The sequence below is a fragment of the Symphalangus syndactylus genome, chromosome 5 (assembly GCF_028878055.3).
Source record: "Symphalangus syndactylus isolate Jambi chromosome 5, NHGRI_mSymSyn1-v2.1_pri, whole genome shotgun sequence".
In the NCBI taxonomy this organism is placed as follows: Eukaryota; Metazoa; Chordata; class Mammalia; order Primates; family Hylobatidae; genus Symphalangus; species Symphalangus syndactylus.
The window spans coordinates 144,209,774-144,224,859 of NC_072427.2; the positions used below are offsets into that span (position 1 = coordinate 144,209,774).

The 15,086-nt window shown below is 43.7% G+C and overlaps 1 protein-coding gene across 7 annotated transcripts in view; it reads right to left on the reverse strand.

Annotated features, from left to right (window-relative positions):
- Nucleotides 1-4,720: 4,720 nt before the first annotated feature.
- Nucleotides 4,721-15,086, reverse strand: part of ETV6 (ETS variant transcription factor 6) — a 258,085-nt gene continuing 247,719 nt past the window's right edge. For all 7 annotated transcript variants that reach the window (XM_063639655.1, XM_055280632.2, XM_055280633.2 and 4 more), the window contains one exon: nucleotides 4,721-9,407. In XM_063639655.1, the coding sequence (XP_063495725.1) occupies nucleotides 9,400-9,407 (8 nt within the window). In that variant the 3' untranslated portion in view covers nucleotides 4,721-9,399. The remainder of the gene's footprint in view (nucleotides 9,408-15,086) is intronic.

Consider the following 15,086-nt stretch of genomic DNA (forward strand, 5'->3'; position numbering starts at 1 on the left):
AATAGTATTCCATTGCCTGGATCTACCACATTTTATTTAACTATTCACCAGTTGATGGATGTGTGGATTGTTTCTGGTTTTTGTCTTTTTTTTTTTTTTTTTTGAGACAGAGCCTCGCTCTGTGGCCCAGGCTGGAGTGCAGTGGCGTGATCTCGGCTCACTGCAACTTCCACCTCCCTGTTCAAGCGATTCTCCTGCCTCAGCCTCCCGAGTAGCTGGGATTACAGGTGTGAGCCACCGTGACTGGTTTTTTTTTTTTTTCCTGAGACAAGGTCTTCCTCTGTCACCCAGGCTGGAGTGTAGTGGTGTGATCACTGCTCACTGGAGCCTCAATCTCCTGGGCTCAAGTGATCCTCCCACCTCAGCTTCCCAAGTAGCTGGGACCACAGGTGTGTGCCAACACACCCCGCTAATTTTTAAATTTTTTTGTAGAGATGGGGTTTCACCATTTTGCCCACGCTGGTCTTGAACTCCTAAGCTTAAATGATCATCCCACCTCAGCCTCTCGAAGTGATAGGATTACATATGTGATCTATTATGAATAATGCTGCTGGGCCAGGTGCAGTGGCACACACCTGTAATCCCAGCACTTCGGGAAGCTGAGGCAGGTGGATCACTTGAGTCCAGGCGTTCAAGACCAGCCTAGGCAACATAGCGAGACCCTGTTTCTACAAAAAATAAAAAAAAGTTAGGCAGTGTGTGGCACACACCTGTAGTCCCAGCTACTCAGGGGGCTGAGATGGGAGGATCGCTTGAGCCCAGAAGTTTCAGGCTGCAGTGAGCTGTGATTGCATCAGTGCATTCCAGCCTGGGCAACAGAGTGAGATCCCATCTCAAAATAAAGTAAAATAATGCTGCTATAAATATTTGTGTATAAGTCTTTGTGTGGACATGGTTTCATTTCTTTGAGAAGATACTTCAGAGTGAATTTTTTTGGATAAGACAAATTTATGCTTAACTTTTTAAGAAGCTGCCAAACTGTTGTCCAAAGTGGCTGTGCCATTTTACATCCCCACCAGCAATGTGTGAGGGTTCCAGTTTTTCCACCTCCTAGCCAACACTTGCTATTGACAGTCTTTATTATAGCCTTTTGTGGATGAGTTGTGTTATCTCACTGTGGTTTTAATTTACCTTTCCTTAGTGACTAATAATGTTGAGCATCTTTTTGTGTGCTTAACAACCATTTCTATAAATTCTTTGGTGAAATGTCCGTTTAAATCTTTTGACTATTTTAAAATCGGGTTATTCATCTTATTGAGTTGTGGAAGTTTATCCTGGATACAAGTTCTTTATCAAATGACTTGCAAATATTTTCTCCCAGTCTGTAACTTATCTTTTCATTTTCTGAATATGATGTGTTTTGAGGAGCAAGTTTTAATTTTGATGAAGTCCAATTTATCCATTTTTTTCTTTTATGGATTTTTTTGGTGTCATATTCAAGAAATCTTTGCTAAATTAAGGTCACAAAGAGTTTCTCTGACTTCACTCCCATTTAAAACACTTATTAACATATACCTTGTGCCAGCCCCATGCAAGGGGCTGGTAGTAAAAATGTGCATAAAATACTCTACTTTTAGAGAGCTTTAGTAGGGGACAGACACACATGAGCAATTCACTGCATGGAGGCATTTAGTTGCTTTTATAGAACTGCTTGCAGCTGGGGCACCGAGATAGCACTTAGCTCTCCCAGAGGCATTGGAGGAAGCAAAGGTCAACTCAGGTGGATGGTCTGATATGGGATCTCATGACCAAAATTCTGGTTGAGGGAGAACGCATGAACATCTCAGAGGACTCCAGGAGGCCATTGCTAAGAAGGTTCGGGGAGAGGAAATAGTCTTCTATTGTCTCGGAAGAGATTGAGCAGATGTTCCTTAGTGGTTTTTACTAACAAATCTATCATCTTAATCTGGCAGAGACTGAAGGCCTTAATTAAAAAAAAAAAAAAAATAAGAAAGCAGTGAATCTGTTAAGTACTAACAAACAGGATTATCTGATTTTAATGTCAACGTCTGGGACTGTTTGGATGGAAGATCTGCTCATCCATCGTATCTATGCCATTTAGAACATCAAGAATGGCATTGCTAGTGTTCTATCTGCTTTCAGTGACCAAGACTGGTCTTTCTAGAGGCTGAGAGGCAGTGATGCTTGGAATTCTCATTACTTCCCATAAGAATGATGACCATGAGGCGGCCTGGCGCTGTGGCTCAAGCCTGTAATCCCAGCACTTTGGGAGGCCGAGGCGGGCGGATCACGAGGTCAGGAGATCGAGACCATCCTGGCTAACACGGTGAAACCCCATCTCTACTAAAAATACAAAAAAATTAGCCGGGCATGGTGGTGGGCGCCTGTAGTCCCAGCTACTCGGGAGGCTGAGGCAGAATGGCGTGAACCTGGGAGGCGGAGCTTGCAGTGAGCCGAGATCGTGCCACTGCACTCCAGCCTGGGCGACAGAGCGAGACTCTGTCTCAAAGAAAAAAGAAAATGATGAACAGGAGGCATCTGGTTATGAATGTCTGTATATGAAGGTCCAGTACATGAATAGCTGTTCCTTCACTTGGTGAAGAGGCTTTTGATCATGTTGTTTACTCTTGATGCTGCCCTGAAAGGGAACAAGCAAACTTCTCACAGAGCAGGACTGGGCCCAGGGACCATTCTAGGGAGGAATTAGCAGAGGAAAACAACAAAAAGAGGGGTTCGGTCAGTTTTGCTTGCAGTCAGCATTTCAGGGTCTGAAGGGAGACTGCCCTCTCACTACTCAAAGTGTGGCCCCTGGACCAGCACCATCAGCATACCTGGAGCTTTTTAGACGTGCAGAACCTCGGCCAGGTGCAGTGGCTCACGCCTGTAATCCCAGCACTTTGGGAGGCGGGCAGATCACGAGCCCAGGAGATCAAGACCATCCTGGCTAATACGGTGAAACCCTGTCTCTACTAAAAACACAAAAAATTAACTGGGTGTGGTGGCAGGCACCTGTAGTCCCAGCTACTCGTGAGGCTGAGGCAGAGAATTGCTTGAATCCAGGAGGCGGAGCTTGCAGTGAGCCGAGATCGTGCCACTGCACTCCAGCCTGGGCGATAGAGCGAGACTCCGTCTTAAAAAAAAAAAAAAAAGTTGCAGAACCTCAAGCCCCACCCAGAGAGTAGGGTAGAAAAACAGATCTTCTGTCCAGACTTCCCAAGATACTACTGAAGCAAAATCTGCTTTTTTTCCTGAGATCATCTGATGATTCATAAGCACTTTCAGGTTTGAGAGGCACTGGTCTAGCCCAGTGGTTCTAGAGTCCTCTGCAAATGCCCTGGCTAAATGCTCATCCAGGCTCTGCTTAATAATTCCAGGGACAGATAGCCAAGGTCAGTTAGCAGATGAGAATGATCCTTTTATTTTTCTTTTTAGATCAGGCTGGTTAGGCAGATAAGTGGACATAAGTGGATAAATTGCTGTGCTCTAATTTGCAAAGGCAGGTCAGCTGTTAGAGTTACCCTTTAAAACAGCTCATCTTTACAGCAAACTGATTGCTTAAAAGGTTTGGAGAAAACAAGACGATGACTTTAGTATGTGATTCTGTGTCCACTTAGCCTCATTCCACAGTATATCTACCATTAGGAAAATGCAGCGTTATTGTGTGTGAGTACTATTAATGCAAATTAGTTGTCATCAATTATTTTGAGTTTATTGTTTAAATTGCTACAAGCTTTCTTTCATACTAAGATGAAGAAATTGGTAGCGGTGACTCTCAAACTTTAGTGTGCATCAGAATCGCCAGAGTGCTTGTTAAAACATACCGCTGGGCCCCAGCTCCAAAGTTTCTGATTCAGTTTATGGGGTGGGAACTGATAATTTGCATTTCTAGCAGTTCTCTAATGCTGCATTATAGAAATAGTAGCTTCGAATGCATTTTTAGCACCACAAAAAAAATATCTAGACCCTTATTTGATACTGTGCTCTGATCATACAGAATATAGGGCCAAATTTCAGCAATCATTCTCAGGGGATACAGAGTAACTGGGTTAACCTAAATACAAAAGTAAACTACCATTTTCTGAGACTGTTGATTTCTTAAGACATTTCGAACCGATGTCCAATTTGCTCAACAGCAATGCATCTGCTTCGTTTTCCATTCTTCCCCTTGTTTCCACCCACCTCTGATGGCAGACGGTTCTGGTCAAGTGCAGAATGTTTGATCTTGAACTCCCAAGTGCCCACTGGTTGGTGGGCGGCTCTGTTGGTCAGGTTGGCTGGGACATTCTGAGCATGTGGGCTGGCTCTGAGCTGTGTGATGACCTTCTAGGTCATTACAGTCCCGTATTTAGTCATAGGATCTATCCCAGCCCTTTCGCCTTCATCACCTTGTAGGCTCAGACCTCTGATCTCAGCAGATTTAAGGGGCAATTCTATTGTGTGAGGACCTGGCATTGCTAAGTTCTCAGTGAGCTAATAAACCTTCACCACAGCATGGGACCCAAGCATCTCTGATCGGGGTTCCTCTTGGTAATTTTTCCACCTGTGGCAGCTGCTCAGATTGGAATGCTTCACTCTGACCTTTCCGGTGCCACTTGTCTAAAGATGGCCTGCAGACTGCCCTGCAGTAGAGACTTCCTGCCAGAGAAAAACCATGACTGCCCTTTATGCCATAATTGAGTGGAGACAGGATTTACCTCATCGGAGCACCTTGTCTGACTCCATTTCATATTATTAAAAACAGAGACTCTGGACTTCATGGTTTTTTTTTTATAAAAAATTTATTGAGATGATGTAATTATAGGCTTTTCTTTAAAAATTATTTGCAACTCACTGGCCCTGAGAAAAGGCATTTTTTTGTTTTTTTTCTTTTTTGTTACATTCATTTGATTCAGTCCCTTATAAACCCCACACCTCATAAACAAGAGATTAGAAACTAAACAAAAAGGGGGGGGAAGGAAATTGTAGATTCATTCTGGTTTGCAGGTGGTTGCAGTCACAAAGAGAAATCATCAAGAATGTTCACTTGGCATGTGTGAAAGATTCAGGGGGTCTGCAGCTGTTTAGTGTTGATGCAGTTGGGTCAAAAGAGTATCAGGTTAGTCTTCTGTGGGTTTTAGGCAGGGATTATCATGCCCCCCTCCCACCCCACTGGCTTCCTTGTGTCACAGCCTTTATTTCTACTCCGAAGAGGAGCAGGAGAGAGTGAACAGCCTCTAACTAGCACCAAATGCTTGGGCAAAGAAAACTGCCCCTTTTTCTTGGTGTGTTTTCCCGAATCTTTTATCCTCAGTTTCCTGGATGGGAATGGGCCAGACAGGGTGAAACCAGGCTAGATCCTGAGCCTACTTTCATTCTTGGCATGCTGTCTGCTCTTAGGGCAAGTCACTTCACCTCCCTGACACCCAGGTTTCTTCTTTTGCAAAAGGGAGTTCCTATTTCAAAAATGTTTTCAGACTTGGAGCCTAGGCAGTGAAAGGTGGGAATGGTGGTTACTTCATCATTTCGGTAAATTGTCACAGCCATTTGAATTTCAGCTAAAGCGACATTCTCATTTGGACAAGAGATCAGTATCAAAAGACATTGGATCAGAGGGTTCCAAACATACTGTTGAAAGGAGAAAATCCATTGGTCTGTTATTCCTTTTTCTGTGGGGACACCCTTACCTCCCCAAAGGATTTGGAACATTGGTGATGCCACCTTAAGCAAGACCAAGTCGCCCTGGGTCAAGATCTTAGAGTTCATGTTACCTTCAACATAGCCAGTCTAGCCAATTACCAGTGCTTTCTTCTGATACAGAGGAGATGGCCTGGCTAGCTTGAGATGTAGGAACGAGAACTTCAAGATCCAAGTGAGAGTGCACATCCATCACATGGCAGGGATCCTTTGCATTTTCCTCTCCTGACTTCAGATTTGTCTCCTGACAACACCCCTAGTACTTAGTGTTGAAATGAGTCACGCTGGGTGGATTAGGCAGGTACAATATAAACTCTGAAAGCAGGGATTATGGCTGATTGAACTTTGGGTACCTCACAGTGTCCAGCAGGTGCTTCATCAAGGTTTGCTAATTGAATCTGAAATCTTTAGGGTCTGCAGCGCGTAAATACTGTATCCAGGTGCTGGCACTACCCGGGTTTTCTCATAAAGAACAAATGAAGAGGACATTTGCAGTTAGGGGAATTATGAAATCCTTATGGGTAGTACAGATTGATATCCCTTATCTGAAATGCTTGGGACCAGAAGTGTTCTGGGTCTCGGATTTTTAAATTTTTTTTTTTGTATCCTGGAATATTTGTATATATACATAAAATGAGAGATCTTGGGGATGGACACAAAGTCTAAACACAAAATTCATTTATGGCTCACATATACTTTATACACATAGCCTGAAGGTAATTTTATGATATTTGAAATAATTTTCTATATAAAACAATTTGTGTACATTGAACCATAAGAAAGCAAAGGTGGCCGGGCGCGGTAGCTCACGCCTGTAATCCCAGCACTTTGGGAGGCCGAGGAGGGCGGATCACGAGGTCAGGAGATCGAGACCATCCTGGCTAACACGGTGAAACCCCGTCTCTACTAAAAATATAGAAAATTAGCTGAGCGAGGTGGCGGGCGCCTGTAGTCCCAGCTACGCGGGAGGCTGAGGCAGGAGAATGGCGTGAACCCCGGGGGGTGGAGCCTGCAGTGAGCCGAGATTGCGCCACTGCACTCCAGCCTGGGTGACAGCGAGACTCCGTCTCAAAAAAAAAAAAAAAAAAGCAAAGGTGTTAGGTGTGGAATTTTCCACTCCTGGTGTCACAGCATTCAGGAAGTTTTGGATTTTGGGGCATTTGGGGGTTTTAACTGTTCAGATTAGGGATGCTCAACCTGTATCTGGATGGGAAATAAAGACTATATTGGAATGAGCGCCTTCTATTTCTTCTTCAAGTGGCTGAAGGTGTCATCCTAAGTCTAACATATTCTCCTGGGATATTGCTTTAAATATAGAAACGCTTGGGGCAAAAGGGAATTTCCCTCCATAATTCAACTGTTAAGATTCTGTGAATAGTAAGAGACTGAGTTCTTGCATTTGGGTGAAGAGGCCAGACTGAGAGGCTCCAATCCTAGCAACATCATGCCCTGGTCTCTGATTTCGTATTCAGACAGACGGATGCAGTAAAAATCCCTTTCTCTCCATTCGTCAAATCAGTGGCTTTCACAATACATCAGGTATTTGGCTTAATCTCTGCATTTGAGAGAATACCAGTCATCTTGGAGGCTGAAATAGGGATCACCATGTCCTACTGAATGCTCTCAAAAGACACCTGCAGCGTGCTGAGATCCGGCAGAATCTCATCACCATTCAAGCAGACTGAGACCCACTCGCCTCACGTAGAAGGTCCCTGACCTTCCGGAAGGTCGAATGGTGGGGCGCCTGTGACAGTAGGAGCAGGCTAGCTATGCCCGTGTGTCTACCTGTGCTCTGATAAGAGGCAGGGACAGAGCAAGGCTGAAGAGAGCCTTGATCAGCTCTTCAATTCCAGTGTCCTTGAACCATAGTCCATCTGTTTGCACCCTAGGTTGGTGCCCTTGTCAGTAAGGCCGAGGGAAAATTCCCCTTGCCTGTGTGACCCAAACTCTACATGTCTGACTCAACTCAGAAAAGGCTGGGGAGAAGCCCAGGGGTCTGGTAACTTCACCTGGGAGCTGCTGCTGAGGGCAGGTATGTATCCCGGAGGAGCTGTGAGTTTCTCCCCCAACTGAGTGGAGGAAACACAGGGGAACAAGGAAGGGGTGCTTTGTAAGGCAGGTCTAATCTGGATTAAAAGAAACTGTACTCCAAATATTGGATTTCTGAGACCTATGTTGGAAGAGTCAATTTAGATGGCTAGAAAAGGAAAAAAAAAAATCTAAAACAGCTTTCTAAAAATATCTGTTATCATCAAAAATACTAAGAAGTGGCACTACCCTCATTTTACAAGATACCATCGATCTTATTTTGAGGTGAAAAAGAGCCATAAATGGGTCCTTTCTGAGACACAGCTATGAAAGAAAGAAAAAATAATGTATCCGAGGAATTTCCTGTCTGCCCAGGCTGGGCAAACACTGATTGCAACTGAGACTGCCCTCCGGGATCCTCTGTCTCCAATGCTCTGTGTCCAGTGGAGACCAGGAAACTTTAAAAAAGGCTAGGAATTGAAAAAAAAAAAAAAAATCAGGCGAGGGCATGAAACTGACCACAAGATGGCCTTTGGAATGGAGCAGAGAGTTTTTCTTTCTCACTAGCCTCTGTTACCTGCTTTGGAAAAACAAATCCCCACTGCAGAATATTTTTGCCCAGTTTCTGGACTGCTGGGCCTGTGTGATCTTTTCATATTTTCCACTTTGCAGCGCTCCCAAGCTAATCCCAAGCTGCCGAGGCCTTCCAAGTAACTTGGACAGCCTTCCATCCTTATCTTACGTCTTAGACGCATGGTTCTCACAGCCATCTCGGGCGGCTCTCTGGACTAGCATGTATCTGTCTGCAGCACAGCAGCATCTGTGATGATTTTGGCCTCCCTCACATGGGTGGCCCAGTGCTGGGATGTGGGTTTGATTGTGTGCTGCTGGCCACAAAGCACCCAGGTCACTGATTCTGTTTAGGTGCCAACAATCCCCAAGACTCTCCAAGGGGCTGAATGCTGTTAGAAGGCATCTGAATCTCAATAGCAGGCAGGGAGGGAGGACAGAGGAGACCAAGGGAAGAACAGAGCAAGAGAGAGAAAAAGAGAGCTCTCCTTTTCATTTTATCTTTTTTAAAAGCATTTTTTTTTTCAGCCAAGACCCAACAGTAACAGGAACAAACCTGATCCATGTGGCAGGAAAAAGAGGAACCTGAACCCCTCTGCAAGTATTCTCTTTCCTGACCAGCTGGGCTTGCCGCACTTTGTGAGATTTGCAAAAAATATATATATAATAGATATATATTTCCATAGGAAAACAACATCAGATGTCTTCCCCTAGATGAACGATGAAGAGTCAAACTGCATGTTCTTAAAACAAAAACAAAAACACCATGAAACTAACAACGGTGGAAGGGTGAGGGTGAGGAATTACAGATGGAGAGATTCCAAATCAGAAGGAAACGTGACATGCGAGTCCCAGGCTCACGCCCTCCGCCAGAATTCCAGCCCCGCCTGTGCTGGGTAGTTTGTCTAAGGTGCTCCAGGGTCCCTCTTGGTCTGCAAGAGAAGTGTCCCTGTCATTTCTGGGTCACTTCCTTTTCCACTCAGCCCGCCTGCTCCGTCACACCTCCAGCAATCCTGGTGGGCAGGGGTTCCCTGGGCTGCTGGCCTGCTGTGGTGGACTGTTGGTTCCTTCAGCATTCATCTTCTTGGTATATTTGTTCATCCAGCTCCTGGGACTCTAGGTGCTCCAGACGGTCTGTTCGGCCACTCATGATTTCATCTGGGGTTTTCATAAACCTTTGGAAGAAGAAGTGGAGGAGTTAAGAGATTCCATTTTCCTAAAGCTGTCTTCACTCTGAACTCTAGCCTGTATATAAAGAAAGGCTCCATCATCTTATACAGCTGGAGAGCTACTGAACCCCGGGATTAATGCTAACTTAGTGCAAATTAGGAAAAGGTACTCCTTTCTCTGACTGTCTAAAAAGTGGCAAAATGATTATTTAAAAAGACTAGGGCCAGGCATGGTAGCTCATGCCTATAATCCTAGTGCTTTGGGAGGCCAAGTTGGGAAGATAACTTGAACCTAGGAGTTTGAGACCAGCTTGGGCAACATAGCGAGACCCCACCTCTACCAATGAAAAAAAGAAATCTGGGTATGGTGGTGTGCACCTGTAGTCCTAGCTACTTGGAAGGCTGAGGTGGGGGAATCCCTTAAGCCCAGGAGGTTAAGGCTGCAGTCAGCTATGATCATGCCACTGTACTCTAACTTGGGTGACAAAGTGAAATCCTAATTATTAAAAAAAAAGCCTAGAATGTCTGTGACGTAGTGAGCACCCTTTAGGATCGTGTGGTGCATTACTGCATGACCATACGAGAAAGCCTTGGTCCGGACCATGTATATATGTTTCTTTCTTTTACAGAATTAGATTTTACAGACTCACGAGAGCTGTATATCCACTTCCATTCCAGACTGTGAGCCCAGGAAATGGTATTCAAAACTTAAATTTCAAAGGATATAGTTAAATGTTAAGTGAAAAATGCTGACAATAGGACAACTTAGTGGGAGCTTTTGGAAAATTAGAAAGGCAAAAAAAAAAAAAAAAAAAAAAGAATCTTTTACAATGTTATCACTGATTCACTCAAAATGCCAGCAATGAACCCTCTTTAGTTTATCTGCCTTTGCAACTGGGGTGTACAGCAAGCCTCATCTTCCTGTTCAATGGGTTAAACTAGAAGTGACATCAGTGACATGTTTCGACCATGATTTACATGACTCAGGAAGGCAGCCTGGTTGCAGATGTTCCACCTGCACTGTAGGAGCACCCTTTCCAGTCCCCTTCTGTGCCTGCATACCTTTCTCGTCCCATATACTCTGCCCTGCGCCACTATCTTAGAACTTACATTTTCTCTCATTCCTCCACGTGCAAAAGCCTAAAATGAACACTCATCAAGTCAAGGGTACATCCTTTGCTCTGCTCTTCGGGTCCTCCTACCATCTTTACCTAGGAAGCTCTTATTTTCCACGGTTCACCAGTATGAACCCAATGCATTCTAGCGGTCTTGGCTCTTGTATAAATCATGGCGCATGTTCTCCTATGTATCCTTAGCTTTTCCCTTATCTGGAGCCATCCTGACTCTTCTCACGAGTTGAGTCCTACTCATTCTTTGTGTTCTGTCTCCTCACCAAAGAGCTGCTTAATGGCACTAGTCCATGATTTCAACACTTAAACATCCATCTTCTTCAACACTCAAACATCTTGTATGGAGTACCTACAGTTCAACACCTCACTTCATTACATACTAGGTCTTATACCAAGAAACCTTCATTTTGTGGCAAGTCTGGCTTCTAACATTCATTTCCTCAAAATGGACTAATCTCTCTCTAATAGCACTGTTCCTTTCTCTTACTGAAAATCTTTTATTGGAAGCCTATCAATCTTCTGGCTACTACTGCTTTTCCTGCTCATTACTGGCAAACTTCTCCAGCAGTATGATCTGTAGCATCTGCAAGTCTGTCTCCTCTTTTATCCCCTAACTAAAATTTCTCCCTCCACCTCCAAAGTCAATAAGGAGCTCCTCTAAGCCAACTCCACAGATGTCCTGTGCTTGGCCCCCCAAACCACCCCTTTCTTCTTTTGACAACTTTCCCATATTAAGCTTCTGATATTCTACACCAGGCTGTCAATAAGCATTAATTGAAAGGTTTAATATAGAATGATAAAAAATAGAATCCTCTACCTTCTAGGAGCTTATAATCTAGTTGTCGGGGAGAAGGGCTTCACACATATAACTACAGGCTGAGCATCCCTAATCCAAACATTGGAAACACTTCTGGTCCCAAGCATTCCAGATAGGGGATACTCAACCTGTATTAAAAATATAAATCCTGTAGTTGCTCTGGCTACTCCGGACGCTGAGGCAGGAGGATTGCTTGAGCCCAGAGTCTGAGGCTTCAGTGTGCTATGACCATACCACTGCACTCCAGCCTGGGCATCAGAGTGAGACCCTGTCTCTAGAAAAACAAACAAACTAGCCAGGCACAGTGGTTCACATCTGTAATTCAAGCACTTTGGGAGGCCAAGGTGGACAGATCACTTGAAGCCAGGAGTTTGAGACAAGAGTGGCCAATATGGCGAAACCCTGTCTCCACTAAAAATACAAAAATTAGCCAGGTGTGGTGGCAGGCACCTGTAATTCCAGCTACTAGGGAGGCTGAGGCATGATAATTATGAGAATTGCTTAAATTCAGGAGGTGGAGGTTCCAGTGAGTCGAGATTGTGCCACTGCACTGTAGCCTGTGTGACAGAGCAAGACTCTGTCTCAAAAAAAAGAAAAAGCAATTGTAGTGTAGTTAAGGGCCCAAGGGAACCCAAGTGATGATGGAAGACGATAGCTATGTGTGTTGGAGCAGCTGGAGAAGGCCTCATTCAGGGCAATAGACTTGAGGTTGAGCCTTGAGGTTGTAGGTATTAAAAAGGCAAAAGTTAGTCATATACATTTCTGGCATAGGGAACTGTATTAGTGTTGTAGGGCAGCTGGCTGTTTGTATTATGGTTTCAGGAGGCAGTAGAGTGGACCACAGACAGAAAGACATTGTTGAGTGAAACCTGATGTGAATCATGAAGTCCAGACATCAGCTTCCACTGCCAGGGAAACCTTTGCTTTTTTCTCGTCTCCCAGATCTCATGAAACTGCTTGTCATTGAAAGACTCCAACCTGGGACCTTCTGGCAACATTCCCTTCTGGGAAATGTAGTTCCCAGGCTTCTAGCCCCTGCAACACAGAATAGAGTGGGAATGGTGCTGAAGAGCCAACGGTCCATCTAGCACAATGACTGGGATACAGGAAGAGTCAAAGGGAACTCTAGTTTCAAAGTTGGTCGCTTCAAATAGCAGTGATGCCCCTGATGAGTAAATTCAATAATTCTGGGTGGAATTTTTTTTTTTTTCTTGAGATGGAGTCTTGCTTTGTCACCAGGCTGGAGTGCAGTGGCGCGATCTTGGCTCACTGCAACCTCTGCCTCCCGGGTTCAAGCACTTCTCTTTTTATTTTATTTTATTATTATTATTATACTTTAAGTTTTAGGGTACATGTGCACAATGTGCAGGTTTGTTACATATGTATACATGTGCCATGTTGGTGTGCTGCACCCATTAACTCGTCATTTAGCATTAGGTGTATCTCCTAATGCTATCCCTCCCCCCTCGTCCCACCCCACAACAGTCCCCGGAGTGTGATGTTCCCCTTCCTGTGTCCATGAGTTCTCATTGTTCAATTCCCACCTATGAGTGAGAACATGCAGTGTTTGTTTTTTTGTCCTTGAGATAGTTTGCTGAGAATGATGATTTCCAGTTTCATCCATGTCCCTACAAAGGACATGAACTCATCATTTTTTATGGCTGCATAGTATTCCATGGTGTATATGTGCCACATTTTCTTAATCCAGTCTATCATTGTTGGACATTTGGGTTGGTTCCAACTCTTTGCTATTCTGAACAGTGCCGCAATAAACATACGTGTGCATGTGTCTTTATAGCAGCATGATTTATGGTCCTTTGGGTATATACCCAGTAATGGGATGGCTGGGTCAAATGGTATTTCTAGTTCTAGATCCCTGAGGAATCACCACACTGACTTCCACAATGGTTGAACTAGTTTACAGTCCCACCAACAGTGTAAAAGTGTTCCTATTTCTCCACATCCTCTCCAGCACCTGTTGTTTCCTGACTTTTTAATGATCACCATTCTAACTGGTGTGAGATGGTATCTCATTGTGGTTTTGATTTGCATTTCTCTGATGGCTAGTGATGATGAGCATTTTTTCATGTGTTTTTTGGCTGCATAAATGTCTTCTTTTGAGAAGTGTCTGTTCATGTCCTTCGCCCACTTTTTGATGGGGTTGTTTTTTTCTTGTAAATTTGTTTGAATTCATTGTAGATTCTGGATTTAGCCCTTTGTCAGATGAGTAGGTTGCAAAAATTTTCTCCCATTTTGTAGGTTGCCTGTTCACTCTGATGGTAGCTTCTTTTGCTGTGCAGAAGCTCTTTAGTTTATAATTAGATCCCATTTGTCAATTTTGGCTTTTGTTGCCATTGCTTTTGGTGTTTTAGACATGAAGTCCTTGCCCATGCCTATGTCCTGAATGGTATTGCCTAGGTTTTCTTGTAGGGTTTTCATGGTTTTAGGTCTAACATATAAGTCTTTAATCCATCTTGAATTAATTTTTGTATAAGGTGTAAGGAAGGGATCCAGTTTCAGCTTTCTACATATGGCTAGCCAGTTTTCCCAGCACCATTTATTAAATAGGGAATCCTTTCTCCATTTCTTGTTTTTGTCAGGTTTGTCAAAGATCAGATAGTTGTAGATATGTGGCATTATTTCTGAGGGCTCTGTTCTGTTCCATTGATCTATATCTCTGTTTTGGTACCAGCACCATGCTGTTTTGGTTACTGTAGCCTTGTAGTATAGTTTGAAGTCAGGTAGTGTGATGCCTCCAGCTTTGTTCTTTTGGCTTAGGATTGACTTGGCAATGCAGGCTCTTTTTTTGGTTCCATATGAACTTTAAAGTAGTTTTTTCCAATTCTGTGAAGAAAATCATTGGTAGCTTGATGGGGATGGCATTGAATCTATAAATTACCTTGGGCAGTATGGCCATATTCATGATATTGATTCTTCCTACCCATGAGCATGGAATGTTCTTCCATTTGTTTGTATCCTCTCTTATTTCATTGAGCAGTGGTTTGTAGTTCTCCTTGAAGAGGTCCTTCACATCCCTTGTAAGTTGGATTCCTAGGTATTTTATTCTCTTTGAAGCAATTGTGAATGGGAGTTGACTCATGGTTTGGCTCTCTGTCTGTCTGTTATTGGTGTATAAGAACGCTTGTGACTTTTGTACATTGATTTTGTATCCTGAGACTTTGCTGAAGTTGCTTATCAATCAGCTTAAGGAGATTTTGGGCTGAGACAATGGGGTTTTCTAGATATACAATCATGTCATCTGCAAACAGGGACAATTTGACTTCCTCTTTTCCTAACTGAATACCCTTTATTTCCTTCTTGTGCCTAATTGCCCTGGCCAGAACTTCCACCACTATGTTGAATAGGAGTGGTGAGAGAGGGCATCCCTCTCTTGTGCCAGTTTTCAAAGGGAATGCTTCCAGTTTTTGCCCATTCAGTATATTGGCTGTGGGTTTGTCACAGATAGCTCTTATTATTTTGAGATACGTCCCATCAATACCTAATTTATTGAGAGCTTTTAGCATGAAGGGTTGTTGAATTTTGTCAAAGGCCTTTTCTGCATCTATTGAGATAATCATGTGGTTTTTGTCTTTGGTTCTGTTTATATGCTGGATTACATTTATTGATTTGCATATGTTGAACCAGCCTTGCATCCCAGGGATGAAGCCCACTTGATCATGGTGGATAAGCTTTTTGATGTGCTGCTGGATTCCGTTTGCCAGTATTTTATTGAGGATT